Source organism: Xenopus laevis, chromosome 8L (assembly GCF_017654675.1).
Source record: "Xenopus laevis strain J_2021 chromosome 8L, Xenopus_laevis_v10.1, whole genome shotgun sequence".
Lineage (NCBI taxonomy): Eukaryota > Metazoa > Chordata > Amphibia > Anura > Pipidae > Xenopus > Xenopus laevis.
This window is the reverse complement of record NC_054385.1, coordinates 36527382-36544570: the sequence shown is the minus strand read 5'-3', so window position 1 is coordinate 36544570 and position 17189 is coordinate 36527382. Positions and strand designations below refer to the sequence as shown.

Below are 17189 nucleotides of genomic sequence, written 5' to 3'. Positions count from 1 at the left end.
ACAAAATCAGTCCTCACCAGTAAGTCCCTCAGGTTTTGCCCCTTCTGAACCCCATAATGGGTTTTTGTGCTGTGTAGAGGCTAAGGGACTCGTCCATACTGAGCATAGGCCAGTGTTTGTTGATACTGTCGGCCAGATGGCAAGAGAGTGTTGAGAAATATACCATATATACCCAGGATTCCAGCAACGTCATCCGACGTCTGAATGATCTACACACTATTCCAATCAACAGTATCCTAGTGACCATGGACGTCAAAAGTCTTTATACTGTCATTCCATATGCACATGGTATACTTGGCTGCCAGAGAGCTTTGACTACCATACCTCCCAAAGGGATTCCAGTTGATTTTCTCACCCATTTACTTGTACTTACGCTTTCCAAGAACTTCTTCAGATTTGAAAAACAGTTCTACCTACAGGTCTTGGGCACAGCGATGGGCAGTGTATTGGCACCATCCTATGCCAACATCTTTATGCATCTTTATGCATGAATATGAAACTTCGCACATCTTTCCCCTAGTAGGTCAACAGATCCAAGTATATCTACACTATATAGATGACCTTTTCTTGATATGGACTGACACTGAAGAAGCCCTTCTCTTCTTCCATCAGCAGCTTAACAACTTGGACAGCCCCATCAGACTGACCATGTGCCACAGTCAAAGTAACATAGACTTTCTTGACCTTAATATTTTCATAGACAATTCAACATTGGGGACCCATCTCTACAGGAAACCCACAGATAGTAAGTCAACTCTGTATGCATCTATCTACGTATTTAGTTGATACATTTCTTATCTTTTTCCCTGTTCAGCAGAGTCTCTGGGTTGTTAAAGGTGGTATTATTATACAGGAGCAGTGACCAGTTCCATGTTGTAGCTCACACCCTTCCCAGCTGTAGTCAGTTGATCCCAGTGGTGGCCAATAAAAGGGCAACCATTTTTGCGAGTTTTAACCATGATTGTGTTGATATATTGTGTTAAGTGGAGAGGACCTCTTGGTTTTGTCTACACCCCAGAAGCTAATATGTAATCGAACTGAGAGGGTGTTAAACGGATCAAACTTTATGTACAATTTCAGTATATGGATCTGGATTCTTCACCACATTGAATTTGCCCTTAAACCAGTACTTCTGGTTTCATGTGCTTAGTTAATCTGAAGTGAAATAATAGGGCAGATTTGCATGTTGGTCCCTCAAATCAGTTATTTTCTTGATTTTCTAGTTTTATGAGGCAATTCTATGAGTATAGCAGCAGGAAATGTCATGATTTTGAAGAGCCTTTTCTTAAATGTACACAAAACAAATAAAGAAACTGAGCCCTGTTGATTTTTGTCTTCGTTTAGTATTCAAACATTGCTTCTAGCTGCCATTAAAGCTGGCCATAGACACACAGATCCTATCGTACGAATCGAGGATTCGTACAATTTTCGGATCTTGTGTGGAGAGTACTGACATTGTTCGCCTGGCGGAGATCGGTCGTTTGGTCGATCGGACAGATCCGCTTGTTTGACGATGTCGCCAAACGAGCGGATCTTTGCGTCTATGGCCACATTAAGTCTTTTGTACAAGAATTTCTTGACAGATCTCCTTTCATTTTATGGGTTAAGTGCTTCCCTGTTTGTCTCAGTAAAGCTCTTAATTAGACACTTAAGTGAATATAGCTTAGTAATATATTAGTGCACTTTTTTTTAATTGTATTGCAGAATCATATTTATTAAGCTAATAGGATAAAGTAGGATTGGTATAATGACAATCCTTTATGTGGCATGTGTTTACATTTTTAGCCAAGGTTTGGTACTAACACCTATATTTCTTGTAATATTTAATACATTATATATTTAATAGAGAGACCATGAGCATTGCCATTTTTGTTTCCATTTTTTACAAATGTATTTTAGAGTAGGTAGGCAATAAAATCACAGGGCCATGACTTGGAGCAGTTAGACAGTAGTAAACAGGTCATGATATTACTTGCTATGTTTCTAAACAGTCTTCAAAGGTGCTTAAAGAACCAGTAACATCAAAAATTTTTACAAAAAAAATTGTTAGAATACAACAAAAAAACCACCAAAACAAATTAAAATTTAAAATAGCAAAGCCTTTATTAAGAAATAACTTACAAACTCCACTTCCTGTCCTCTACAGAAAAGGCGACAGGGCGACCATCCATCCTGCAGCGATTGATTTCTCCTCCCTGGCTATTCACTGACAGCGTGTCTCCTTCTCTAGCTCTTGGCAGGCAGGCCCCTGCCCAATGCTATCCGGCTGCGGATGTGAGCTGCAGACGCTGTCAGTAGAGAGCTCTCTCCGCACATCCCCCAGACGAACTGCAATCTTTGCAATGGCTCCAATCACCTCTTCCAGCCTAGTCCCCTGCACCGAGCCTCTGCCGCTCCTGCCTCTCGTTTCCCGATTCCGCAGGAGCAGAGGTTATACCATCCTCAGCCTTTTCTCCTGCTCGGGCTGCCTTATTCTGTACAAGGCTCTCCTCCTTTCAGTGCCGGAATCACTCCGGTTCTCTGTATCCATTTGCCGATGTGCGCGGCTGTCCTCTCCTAGTTCCCGCTCTCTCCCATTGGGCAGGGGCCTGCCATTCACAAACATGCCGACCAGCTGGTTCACTTCCCGAAGGCAGGCTCTGCAGAGAATCGCTCCCTTTACTGCTCCATACAGTGATTGCACATCTCCCCAGCAGCCCGCAGCAGCAGGCAGAAGGAATCTTCAAGGAAGCTTGAATTCTGCATGTGTGCCAGAGTGAATTCACTTTAGTTTGAAACTAGAGAGAGAGAGGCAAGGCAGGGAAATCTTGAGGACTTTTGTATATTTAGGCTGCCCAAGCTGTGTTTGTTTATGTCGGAGAACAAGGGTTCAATTTTGTTTCCTACTGGACCTAATCTAAAAACTCTTGAATCTTGGCCCAATCCCAAACTGAATCCTGGATTCAGTGCATCCCTAGCTAAGACCATACTTATAGAGAGAAATAATATTGAGAAATAATATTTACACTGAAGATTCTTTTTGTAATGTATTTTAATGTATATATTGGTCATAAAATTCAAAATATATATTTCTGTGCTGCATTACCCTACCTTATGTCAATTTACTTATCAACCATAACATCTAAGTACCCCGAAAACCCCCAAAATCTTTAGTATCAAGTTTTGATCAATTTTGGGTTAATCCTCCACATAGGAATAGGGGTGACACAGGTGGTGCATTGTCAGCTGCGGGTGACAAAACACATATAAAACACTTGCTATTGGGAGCTGTGAGAATCACCGCAGGCAAAACATGAAGGCCTTTTCATGTGATTATATACACGCGCTATAGCCTTTGCTTCCAGTAACAAGTAACAGGGGTAAATACAGGGAATATCACACCATGGTATTTTTGCATTTAGCATTAGTATTGTACAGGTATGGGACCTGTTATCCAGAATGAGTGGGACCTAAGGTTTTCCATTAACAGATCTTTCCATAAGTCTACACCTTTTAAGTCTACTAGAAAATCAATTATATATTAATTAAACCCAACAGGCTGGTAGTGCTCCCAATAAGGATTAATTATGTCTTAGTTGAGATTGAGTACAAGCTACTGTTTTATTATTATAGAGAAAAAGGAAATCTTTTAAAAATTTGCCTTATTTGAGTAAAATGGAGTCTATTGGAGATGGCCTTCCCGTAATTCGTAGCATTCTGAAATGACTGGTTTCTGGATAATTGATCCCATACCTGTAGGGCTTAGCGTGTCTATGTCGTTGCACCTGTGTTAATTTAAGTTGTCACTGACCAGATAGAGGGTGCTTTCGGCCATTCTGTACAGAGTTTTTCTTTATTGTTGTTTTAATGCCTCACCCAGTTCTGCTGAGCAAAGACATGAACCAGATTTCCAATTATCTACTCATAAATACCATGAATAACATTCAGCATTTCCTCATCTCTAACATCTAAACTGTCATGCTAACTGCAGAATTAGATGCCTCCAGGACATCACAGGTTTGTTTGTGCTTCTTTGTGATATGACAGATGACAGTGTATCTTTTTCCCAGTTATAATCTGTATGATGATGGAGGTTTTAAACCATCACCAGACAGCTAAGCACTGATCACTCCTTTTTATATCTCAGATATAGATCTTAAAGTGCAAGGTGCTAACATTCTTTGCAGATTATTTTGACGTCTCATTCACACAAAAGGGCAGTATACTGTTACCTTCTACATGAGCCAAATAAAACCGCTACACGAGCACAAGAGCGCACCCCTTAGTGTTCATTTAGAAAGCACTTGCACAGGTCTGTTGTTCTCTGTAGTGAACGCAGTGTAAACCATCCAAATGACGTCTGAGTTAAGCTCCCCATAGACGCGACGATTCTTCTTGCCGAACGACCGATTTTAGGGAAGTCCGACCAATCCTCCGAAATTATTGTGCAGTTAGTGGGATTCGAATGACCGTACATCTTACGATTTTTTGGCCGACATCTGTCAGGAAATTGATCGGCCAGGTCAAAAAGTCTTTGTCGGTCCCAGTGCAATCTATCTATGTTTGCAGGGCCAAGCAGGCAGCTCCCCTTTGTTTTCCTGGCAAATTGGTCTTTTTAGTTGATGGTAAATTCGTACGATCGTTCTGAGAAGATCGTGGTCTCACGATCAGGATCTGATCTTTTAAAAATCTCAACATCTATGGCCAGCTTTAGGGGTGGGTGAGATCCATCGTATAACTAGCACTCACATGACGGGGCATGCTGTAGGTCTCTGTGCTATGAAAATGAACACAGAGGCTTGTGGCTAGTTGTACAATGCAGGATGAAGTGTGCAAAGTGCAAAACATTGCAGCCTTTTTTGCACTTTGCACATTGCGTTGTGCATTTTAAAGGGGTAGTTCACCTTTAAGTTAACTTTAAGTATGTCATAGAATGGCTAATTCTAAACAACTTTTCAATTGGTCTTCGTTTTGTTTAAAGTTTTTGAATCATTTGCCCTCTTCTTCTGAATATTTCAGCTTTCATTCAAAAAAAACAAATGCTCTGTAAGACTACAAATGTATCGTTATTTCTACTTTTTATTACTCATGCTTCTATTCAGTACCCCTATTATTCATATTCCAGTCTCTTATTCAAATCAGTACAAGGTTGCTGGTTTAATTTGAACCCTAGCAACACAAACTGCAAATGGAGAGCTGCTAAAGAACTCAAAAACCACAAATAATAAAAAATGAAAACCAATTGAATATTGTCTCGGAATAGCATTCTCTACATAAGTGACCCCCAACCAGTGGCCTGTGACCAACATGTTGCTCTCCTCTTCCATTGATTTTTCTTCCAGTGGCCTCATAATAACTGCCCGTTTTAAAGTTCCTGAATTAAAGTCATTTTGGAGGCACATGTTTACTCCAACAGAGCCTCCTGCAGTGTAGCAGTCCACGTGGGGCTATCAATTAGCCTATCCCAAATAATTTTTCCTTGCTTGTATGGCTCTCCAATAGTTTTTACATTTGAGTGTGTCTCATGAGTCAAACAGTCTGGGGACCCCTGCTTTAGATCAGACTTAAAAGTAACATAAAGGTGAACAACCCCCTAAAAACCCCTAAGGAATAGACAAGTCATAGTTCATTACCCAGAATTTGATTCTCTTCTTCCTATGATTCCTCTGAAGTAAGGGGAGTAAATTGAAGACCCTGAACCCCCTCATACCCTCCAACCAGTGTGCTAGAGGGTGCCAGGAAGTCAACAAGACCCAGAGATGTTCTGCCCTAAAGGAACAACCCCTTTAGAGAAGTTGGGGAACAGATTACAACGAGGTTAGCTAGTGTGCAGGAATGCCACTGTTATAGCACTCTCTAGGAGACTGAGTCAGTGAGTATGAGCTAGTAAGAGCAGATTTGTGCTCCAACAAGGAGGATAGAAGGGAGCAGCTCTCCCCCAGGCCCTGCTTGGAATCAGGTTATTGTTCTATCTCTGTTCCATGTCTATTGTAGGGATCCGGACCACATGAGGTACTGACAACTTGGAAGGTGTATACTTTCAACTCCTCCTGCTATTCCTTCAGTGGTGCCATTCTGTCTGTATCTGCTACACCTGTGATTGTACCTGCCATTATTCTGTCTACCTCATGTGCTGTTAGTATTCTTAACCCTGTGGTGCTTTATATTAAATAAAGCCTTTTTTGTCATTGTTTTGCAAAGAACCCCTGGCATCCATTTTCCATCTTGGGCAGGATAGAGGTATAGTTCAGCAATACCTTCACATGCTCCTTCCCCTTAGCGAAAGTCCATCCAGCTGAAAGTGGGTCCATGCTCTATGCGCCCCCCTTCCCAGAGTTACAAAGGACAGAAGGTGGCAACCCTACGTACAGGTATGGGACCTGTTATCCAGAATGCTTGGGACCTGGAGTTTTCCATATAGGTCTTTCTGTAATTTCGATCTCCATACCTTAAGTTAACTAAAATATCATATAAACATTAAAGTTTACCTTTAAAAAAAATATCATGTAAATATTAATTAAATCCAATAGGACTGTTTTGCCTCCAATAAGGATTAATTATATCTTAGTTGGGATCAAGTACAAGCTACTGTTTTATTATTACAGAGAAAATGGAAATCATTCCTAAAAATCTGAATTATTTTATTAAAATGAAATTAGTGGGAGATGGCCTTCCTGTAATTTGGAGCTTACTGGATAACGGGTTTCCGAATAACAGATCCTATACATTATACCAGCCTACAATTGCAAATTGAAGCACATGGGTAGCACATTGCCCTGACAATGTGAAATTCTGAAGAACACAAGAATGAGTATGAACTTCACGGCCTTTGTTACTTTAGTGCTGGCGCCAAGAAATATTTGTTGTAGCTACACACAGGAGGAAGAACAGATGCAACCAAATATAATCACTATTTCAGTCAACTTATAAATATTAACGAGGTGATTTCAGTCACAGACCACTAATTATAATGTAATCGATGCAAATGCTGCCTATGCTCAAAAGGGCAACAAGGTGACAAGAAGGAAGTGACAAGACAGAAAGTTTGGGAAGAAAAAACAAGACGTATTAGTTTGGAAAACATTCCAGTAAGTAGATAATTACAGTGAATCAGCATGATTGTGTGATGAATAATTGGTGGCAAAACAATGTGACTTCCTTCCATGTCTCTAGCAGGGTGTGTAGTAAACTAAACTTTTGGCTTCCCAGGTCAACATGAAACATACGGACCAATGATCAAAATCAATTACAATGAATGGAAAAGGGATCAGCAGTATCAGCAGGAATTGGTTTTCTCTCTCTTTGATATTGAGCTTGTCTAGTCTAGAGCACTGGTGATCAAAGGGATGAGTCTCCTTTAAATTAACTTAAAGTCTGTTATACAATGGCTAATTCAAAGCAGTTTTTCAATTGTCCAACATTTTTTTCTTTTTTATCATTTTTGAATTAATTGCCTTCTTTTTCTGACTCTTTCCAGCTTTCAAATGGAGGTCACTGACCCCCATCTAAAAAAAACGAATGCTCTGTAAGGCTACACCTTTATTGTTATTGTTGATTTTTATTACTCATCTTTCTATTCAGGACTCTCCTATTCCAGTCTCTTGTTAAAATAAATGCATGGTTGCTAGGGTAATTTGGACCCTAGCAACCAGATTACTGAAATTGCAAACTGGGTAGCAGCTGAATAAAAAGCTAAATAACAAAAAACACAAATAATAAAAAATAAAAACCAATTGCAAATTGTATTAGAATATCACTAAACAACTCCTTACGTTCAAGAGCCCCACCTTAGCTCATAACAAGGTTACAGATATACTGAATCAGCCATAGTTCTAAGAATATCTTGGGCAGCGACAATTTTTTTTCTCAAAATCTTACCCTTATTGACTTTCAAGCTAAACTTTCAGGTGTCTCTAGGAGATACAATGCCCCCAAATCTTCCCCATGTAAAATTTAGACTGGGTCCCCAATTACTGCTCCAGGCTCCCCTAAATGTGACCAACCCCACAGATAAAGAACAACTGGTCTAAAACTAAAAGATTCCATATTATATGTAGATAACATTTAAAATGGGCAGCCCAAGGCAGAATTACATAAAGACCCCTCAATATACAAACACATTTGTGATGCTTCTTTGGTTCAATGGCTGAAATATCACTGTTAATGTTACATACAGTCCTTTGGAGGCGTATATTCAGTTTACTTCTTGATCAGCATGGTACTCACTTCACCATACAGCAAAGGCAGGTTCTTATGTTGGGTATTTTATCTACTAAAAGGTTGGGGCTCTACAACAGGGGAAAAGAAGAATATCTTCAAGGTTGGGTACAGAACCAAGGTATAGTAGCAGTATCATTTTAAATATAGATAGAAAAGAAAAGGTTTAAGAATACTAGAGGACATCAGGTTTGGTAGCAGTGCTCAGTGTCAGGCAGTTGTTGTAAAGGGATATAACATCCTAGAAAAGAAAAATGGTTTCAATGGATGCACAATTCTGCTTATGCATAAATCATGGGTTAGACAATATCTTGGCCATAAAATCATCTAATAAAATGGAGCTGAACATATTACAGGGACAGGCAGCATATTAATGTATGGCATATATGAATAAACCCATAGTATCACAAAAGACTTGACAGAGTGGAGGCTTCTTAAGAGTGACATGATCAATATGGGTGAATAAATGCAATTTCTACCCATAGTATTGTGTCCTTAGTACTGGAATCTCCCTCCCCTGACACAATGCAGGAAGGTTTAACTTATGCCCCCTCGGGGAAGGGCGGGTGGTGGCAACCCCTGTCGGGGGGCATGGGGGCCCTGCACCCACCATTCCGACCCTGTATAGATAGACATTGCGCTGGTGTTTTCCCAACAAGATAATTTCTTAAATAATTTAATCTAAAGCAGGGGTGTCTATAAGGTAGATCGGCATCTACCAATAGACCTTTAGTCAACAACAGCTTGTCTATAGTTGTTTTTTTAAATATAGTAATATAAATTCTCTTATCAATTAATATAATATTTAAGTAATATTTTTGGGAGTAAGTCAATAACTGCATTACAACAGCTCCCTCTATTGGTTCAAATAGCACAGACACTCCATAAAAAGCAATAAAAGTGTATTTCATAATTCTTAAAATTATGCAAAAAAAAAAATACAATTATACATAATAAATGATCATTAAAATAAATGTATACTTTAACAGCATGTTATTACTTTCAATATCTGGTTTCCGAGTACTATATGGGATCTATTATCAAGAATGCTCAGGACCTGGGAAAGGGATCTTTCTGTAATTTGGATGTTTACACCTTAAGTCTACTTAAATCATTTAAACATTATTTAAACCCAATAGGATTAGTCTGCCTCCAATAAGGATTAATTATATCTTAGTTGGGACCAAGTACAAGGTGTTGTTTTATTATTACAGAGAAAAAAGCTATTATTTTTAAAAATCAGCATTATTTGCTTAAAATGGAGTCTATGGGAGATGGCCTTCCTGCAGTTTGAAGCTTTCTGGATAACAGGGTTCCAGATAAAGGATCCCATACCTGTAATAAATAGTAATACACATAGTAATAAACATAATATATAATACTAATAAACATATTTAATTACTATCGCTTTCAAGTATCATATTGCTCTTCTTATTTAGCTAAAATATTAAAAACAAATGAAAAGGATGATCGATAGAACTGATATATCATTGCACATCTTTTGCTAGTTTTTATAATTGCACACACCCAATAATCTGTGTATTTCCTTGTTCTGGTACTAAAGGAAACGATTTTAAAAGTTCCCCTATAGATCACTAGGCTGAAATCCATTCAGTGTTAAACCCCATTTGTTCTGGGCCATGGGGTAAAGGAAAGAATATTTTTCATGTTTCTTTTTTAGTACAATGAAAAGGTTTTCTCCATCATTGTGGCAAGTATTACATTTTCTCTTGTCACTTTCTAATCTGTGTAATTAACCTTGCAACCTGGGGAGCTGCCCACGAGCTGCTGCTGCTGCTTCACCCATTTGTCGTTTTACAGTAAATCTTGCAAAAACCTGTTGCTTCGCTCTGTCCACACCTTAAGGTTTTTTTTTCCATCAATTTGCAGCCGTGTCTCTATATCTCTAGGCTCATTTCTGACTTTTGTGAGTCAATGAGAATTAAGGGGGGTATTATTAGGGTAATGATGCAGCCTGGGCCAGGAACCTGTTGCCAGACAAGGGCTTTTACTGCCACTTCCCAGCAATTGCTGTGCAAGTCAATGGGGGTATTGTAGATGCAGAGTGCTTGGGGCTACTTTAAAGATGCAGCACACATACACATAATATATATATATATATATATATATATATATATATTTTGTTTTTTTTCTGATTAATATGAATGTAAACAACAGTAAATATCAGATCTTTTCTCACTAAACAAGGGTCACTTTCATTCTTCATTTTGGACATTATCTATTGGTAAAGCCAAGCAAATATTTTATTGGTTTTCATGATCATTTTGCCTAAGTCCATTATGCAATTAATATTTTAATTGTACAGTATGGCAGCTCCAGCACAAAAGGTTGACAGTGTTTTCTGTGCAGAATACTGAACATGTATAAGCAATAACAGCAACTAGACCTGCCTTGGGAATATGGCATATTTACCCTTTACAGTGGTGACAATATGACACATTAAATGCCCCCTGTTTCCTTTTCTGGCCATGTTGTACTGACACATACAAGTACAGGCAACAGGACTCAATAAACCAATTGAAAGTCTCATAATCAGCCCTGTCTGGCAATTTCAGTTTTAGCCTGCAGCTCCCGATACACAAAATTGCATTTTACTTCCTAGAAAATTCCCAAGCAGCAAATTTACAATTTCCTGGGTGGCACCGCCTCCACACTGAGCCCCACCCATTTTTATTTCACCATAGTGATGTCATGATGCACCTGCCTGGGACTCTCAATAAATAGCTCCACAGGTAGAGCAGGAGGACAGTCACATCTCAGCTGAGATACAACAGCAGCAGCTCCTCTCCATTCTCACTAAGCTTTGCTATTGTCAACACTGAGACATGCTCTCATCCACCCTACAGGTAAGTGGCCCTTTACTACCCACCTCTGGGCTCTTGCACTCATTTCTACACTCCTACATACCTAAAGCACTCACAAAACTTACTTTCATGCATACAGCTTCACTAGCTGATTATAATTCTATTTCCAATAATTTATACTTTATAAACATTCTCTATGAAAATGCACATGAATTTCATTATATATATTTATATGTTTCTTCATTTATGGTTTAATAGTTTATTTAAAAAATAAAACACATTCAAGAAAAAGCAGAAAATTTAATATAGACACAAAGACACACACATATAAACAGTATATTTATATTTATATATATATAGAGAGAGAGAGAGAGAGAGAGAGAGAGAGAGAGAACAGGAGTCACATATCTGAAACCCAATCATTATATCATTGTAGGATTCTGAGCCCTTATGATTAATTAGCAGAAGGACTGATATCAGAAAACTTAGCAATGGACTTAGCAATGTTATATATAGATACATCTTATATAAGGGAAAATACAGAGGCTAGCCCAAGAATAAAATAGGAATATTTAGTAAAATGTAGTCCTTGGGAAGATATAAGCAATAAAAGTAATATCTGTAGAACTTGGAAGAATGGGAGATGAGTTGATATCAGACTTAGGCTTTTAGCAGACTTGGGCGAAACAAGGTTCTGGCTTATGACACTTATGGGATGTTGGTTTGTTTCATCACCAGAATACCAAGAAACTTCAGCAGGTATGCAGACAGCTCCACAGCGCAGCTTTAAAAGGTAATGTCCTCTATGGGAACTATGGCTTTTTGTTTAGCTTTGCATTGAAAATGTATTATTTTTCTTGCCTAACATAAAATCCTGCCTGTCTACAATAGAGTTTATATATATCTAATAATTCTAGTAATATATATGTATGTATGGTTAATTATAGCTGTAGGGGGAATTTAATATTGGTCGCTAACGCAAAAATCGTTCACAATTCGTTTGCAACGTGAATAAATGTTGGCAAAGTGAACAATTTTGCCTTTGCGAACACTCAGTAGGATAATGATTGCAAATGTTTTAGTTTGCCATAGTGTGTAGTGTATGTAATAAAACTTCTTAATGAAAAAGTTGTTAAGTTTGTTTCAAAATTTTATGCCACCTTCAAGCAGGTGATAAAGGTTCACAATGCGCAATTAAGATTCGCAATGCAATAAAAGCCTAATGAAGAATATTACATTGCAACATGTACATTTTTATTCGCAAATTTGCTCTCTTTGCATATTTTATTACATTTTCCCCATAGAGTCATTATACATTTTCCATGTCTGCTTTTCTTTCCTCCATTTCATGTTGTCCGGCCACAATTTAGCCCTCCCATAGGTTGACAGCACATTTCACATTTCCAACCTGTTATAAACCCCCAGTTGATCTCCAGTTTCCTCCTGTCGACTTGAATGGGAAAATGCCTGAGCCCAAAAATGCTGTAGTGAGCTTTCAGGCATGTCCCATTCAAGTCAATGGGAAGGGGTAGGAAGTGACAGCTGTTCCTGTACTGAGACATCCCATAAAACACACACAAAATACACAGAGATATTATTATTATTTCAGTTATTCATTGACATCTATTATAACATTAACATGTCATTATGACAATGTTGCAGTTGCCGTCAGTCCTCAGTATGAAGAATCTGTCACAAATACCTTTGCCTCGTTCATCACTGACATTCGCCCCGAGCACCTCTCGGACATTGTGCGGCACAGAAGTAAGCGCATGATCCTGGACAACATCGGAGTCGGCATCGTGGGCACAACCACTCACGTGTTCAACATCATTCTGCAGTATTGCCAGGTACAGCTCAGTCCAACTGCTTCCCATATATTAGTTATATACTTCTTTCTTCTTTACTCTAATTCACTCTCATCTCTTCAGCTGGACCACCCCATAACCCTATCCCTATATGCTCCCCACTGTTTCTTCATATTCTTATTCTAAACTCCAGAATAAGTTCTTGTTCTTATTCTCTGCCTTAACTTACTTATTATTAGTACTGAGAGCAGAACTTTAGTGTCCCGTTACTTATATTGGGTGGTGTTTGTGTGGCAGGATTTGCACTCTTCTGGCTATGGGAACACAGCTGTCAGCTCAGTGTACGGAAGGAAAGACCTAATGCTGTCACCAACCCTGGCTGCCTATGTCAATGGAGTGGCGGTAAGTCTATGATAAGATTTCTTATGATGTCATTTGCCATGATGAGAGGGGCATTATTTAATTGCCACAAACAACTGGAAAAGGCCTTGCGAGGCATGTTTTTTAGTAATGTTGTTCAATTAATCTGCACTTTGGAAATGTGGTACCGTATCTAAAAAGCATCTTTTGTATAGATGTTTGGGGATAGTATCTGTATAGCAAAGGCATCATGGAACACAATAGACCAGGTGGGGCTTTGCTTAGCCAACAGAGGGCTGAACAATTAAACTATACATGCACAAACCAGTAATTATTTGGTCCACTGGTGTGCGCTTCCAAATTCGACAATTGAACTGCATTACAAATATGGAACTTGGAATATGAATGTATAAATTAGAAACAAATAGCATTTCAGCTGATTCAATTTACTGGTTGACTTTTATAATATGTTACTATAGTAAAGCTTATTTTGTGTCTCTTCCTAGGTTCACTCCATGGACTTCGATGACACCTGGCACCCAGCCACCCATCCTTCAGGTGCAGTGGTGCCTTCCATTCTGGCACTGAGTCAGTTGCTCTCTAAAGAGAAGAGAATCAGCGGGGAAGACCTACTAACTGCCTATAACGTGGGGATTGAGGTGCAAGGGAGGCTCATGTGTTTCTCCAAAGAAGCCAAGAATATTCCTAAAAAGTAAGTAACTCAACATGCACAGGGCAATTTATTCTAGAGACTAAAGGGTACATCTACTTTGCTACTGGACAAGTTATTACTAGTGGGAAAAGTGCAAAGTGCGCACCAGATCTAGTTACCCATAGCAACCAATAAGAAGGTAGCATTTACTAGACTAATTTACTGGTCACCTATCTGAAAACAATATTTGATTGTTTGCTCTACATTTCTAGACCCGGTGTATACATTATAGCTTTTATTATATCACACCTCAAGGGGTTTAAGCATTAACATGGGCACAAGTTGTTATAGATCTTATTCAGGAACATATGGCATCTGTCTAGATGTTTTCTTTCATAGCTCTACTAGAGCAATAAACACATGAAGTTTGGTCAGTTTTAACAATAAACCCTACCTGTATCCTTAGGGGGCAGTTCTAAAAGTTACAATGCTATTTTTGCCATACCTGTGTATTGTCCAATAGCACAATACCAGTTCAGTTCTGTACAGTTTGCCCTCCACTGCAGAAAAAACTGTTGTTTGCAGGGCCGGGCCAAGGCAAGGGCTTCAATCAGTGCCCTCCACCCAGTCCTGCATTAACATTTCCCACCTTACCATTCATATTGCCCCCTGTGCCAGCAGCCATTGTGTTGCCTCATGTACCTGTGCCAACACCTATCATATTGCTCCCATTTGTACCTGTGCCAACGGCAGTAAATCCCTCAGATTGCTCCCAAGTCCCTAATCTGTACCTCTGCCAGCATAAGCCAAAACATCCATCATATTGTTACCCCCAATCTGTACCTTTGTCAGCAGCAGCCAAAAAATCATCATATTGCCCCAAACATCTGTGTACCTGTGCCAGCAGCCACCATATTGCCCCATGTACCTGTGCCAACAGCAGCCAATCCGTCATATTGCCCCTGATCTGTACCTGTGCCAGCAGCAGCCAAACTATCCACAAAATTGCCCCCAAATATGTAGAAGTGCCAGCAGAAGCCAAAATCCATCATATTGGCCTCAAATATGTGTATGTGCCAGCAACAGACAAAAATCCATCATACTGCCCCATATCATCTGTTTACATGTGCAAGCAGCAGCCAAGATATTGCCCACAAATATGTACCTGTGCCAGTAGCTGCCAAGAGGGAGGTGGGAAGTGCTTCTGCTTGCATGGGCAAGAACAGGCAGTTTATAAAATTTAAAAACTATTAAAAGTCAAGCAAACCAAAAAAATCTCCTTAAAAGTGCACCCCCCCCATGATGGCACCCTAGGTGCCTTCTCTCTCTACCCCTATTTCCAGCCCTGGTTGATTGATTACAATAGGCTATTGGACTAGAAAATCTATGCCAATTAGGGCTCAGAATTCACAGATCTTCATATACAAAAACTAAATGAGTAGCTGTTTTACTACTTATTAAACCCAAATACTTCCTTAGAACGATGCTTAGAATGACCTGGTTGCCTGAACATCCCCTTTCAAGATTAAATGTATCCCAAAAAGGAATAATACAGTGAGACAGAAAACCCAGCAGCAACCAATGCTACCTCGATCAATGAGGTATGTTTAGGTATTTCTGTATGTATATTTTCCTCCTAACTAGTCCAAGGAAGTTCACAAAAAGGTGTATTTTTGACCCAGACTGTATGTGCAGATATATAGAATAAGGTCATTTAATGGCATTTGTTTTCCTACAGGTTTCACCCTCCCTCAGTGGTGGGAACCATGGGAAGTGCAGCAGCAGCAGCAAAACTTCTGTCATTAAACAAAGAGCAATGCACCCATGCCCTGGCTATTGCGGCTTCGCTGGCCGGGGCTCCTATGGCAAATGCTGCAACACTTTCAAAGCCGCTGCATATTGGAAATGCCACCAGACTGGGCCTGGAAGCTGCACTGCTGGCCTCAAAGGGAATGGAAGCCAATGCTCTCATTCTGGATTATGTTCCTGGGTGTGCAGGTTTTAGTGCTTTCTATGGAGATTATCATCCTAAATCATTGTCACCAGCAGGAGAGGACTATGAATTTCTCCTGGAGAAGCAAGACATTGCCTTTAAGTCTTTCCCGGCACATCTGGGAATGCATTGGATAGCCGATGCGTCTGTCTCTGTTAGAAACAGACTTATAAACCACTATGGCTCTTTCAATCCATCCGCCATCCAGTCTATAATTCTCAGAGTCCCGGTATCCAAATACATCAACAGGCCTTATCCCGAGTCAGAACACGAAGCCCGTCACTCTTTCCAGTTCAATGCTTGCACAGCTCTTCTAGATGGAGAAGTCAACATTAGCTCCTTCAGTGACGACAACATGCATCGACCTGACCTCCACAGTCTCTTGAAGAAGGTGGTCCTGGAGCATCCAGAAGACAACGTGGCCAACTTCGATAAAATGTACGGAGAAGTCGTCATTGTGCTGAAGGACGGAGACGTGAAGATAGGAAGAACTGAAACGTTCTACGGTCACTGGAGGAACCCCCTGAGCAGGGAGTCTCTGCTGAAGAAATTCCGCTCCAATGCCCTACATGTACTGGAGGAGGGTCAAGTGGAAGATGTCATCGAGATGGTAGAGAACATGGAGAGTGTGAGCGACGTCTCTCAGCTTCCCCTATCACTTCAGTAACATAAAGTCACCAATACACAGTCATTGTTTCCAAAGTTTGTACTGTATATTGACCATCTTAATGTGGTCAGAAACAATTATCTTACATCAATTTATGTCCATTTCCCAGTGTTTGCCTATGCATAAAACTGGCACAACTTGCCCAGTGGCAGCCCTATCTGCAGGCAGGATAGGCCATTTTTATTTATGTATAAATATGTTTTTATATATTTAGATGTGATTTCCAGTGTATATTCTCAAAATATTAAGGGTGATTATATTGTTATTTTTGTACTATTATTATTTCACTGTGATCCCACATCATGTTTTTCATGTCTATATTGTTATGTGGTTGAACCATAAATAACAATAAAAAAAGAAAAAGGCTACACATTGATGTTTCTGTTCTTATTTGGCCATAAATCTGAATTAAACATCATTACTGAATATAGATGATAGATAGATAGATAGATAGATAGATAGATAGATAGATAGATAGATAGATAGATAGATAGATAGATAGATACTGACAGGCATTAAAAAGGACCCGTCACCCAAAAAAAATAATTCCAAATCCTATTTTATCACATTAGTCAAACAAACTAAACTTTAATTACACTATATAACTTATTTGAATCTTGTTTCCTTCAGTCTGGGAACTCATAATTATAACAAGCAGTCAGGAGCCATTTTGAGGACACTGTTATTA

At 39.4% G+C, this 17189-nt stretch overlaps 1 protein-coding gene across 1 annotated transcript; it reads left to right on the top strand.

Annotated features, from left to right (window-relative positions):
- The first annotated feature begins 10910 nt into the window (after nt 1-10910).
- Nucleotides 10911-16869, top strand: LOC108698346 (cis-aconitate decarboxylase). The gene is made up of 6 exons (XM_018229769.2): nt 10911-11063; nt 11760-11814; nt 12684-12871; nt 13127-13231; nt 13696-13901; nt 15580-16869. Exons 1-6 carry the CDS (start codon nt 11043-11045, stop codon nt 16499-16501), a joined length of 1497 nt encoding a protein of 498 aa, XP_018085258.1. The 5' UTR covers nt 10911-11042; the 3' UTR covers nt 16502-16869.
- Nucleotides 16870-17189: the final 320 nt, after the last annotated feature.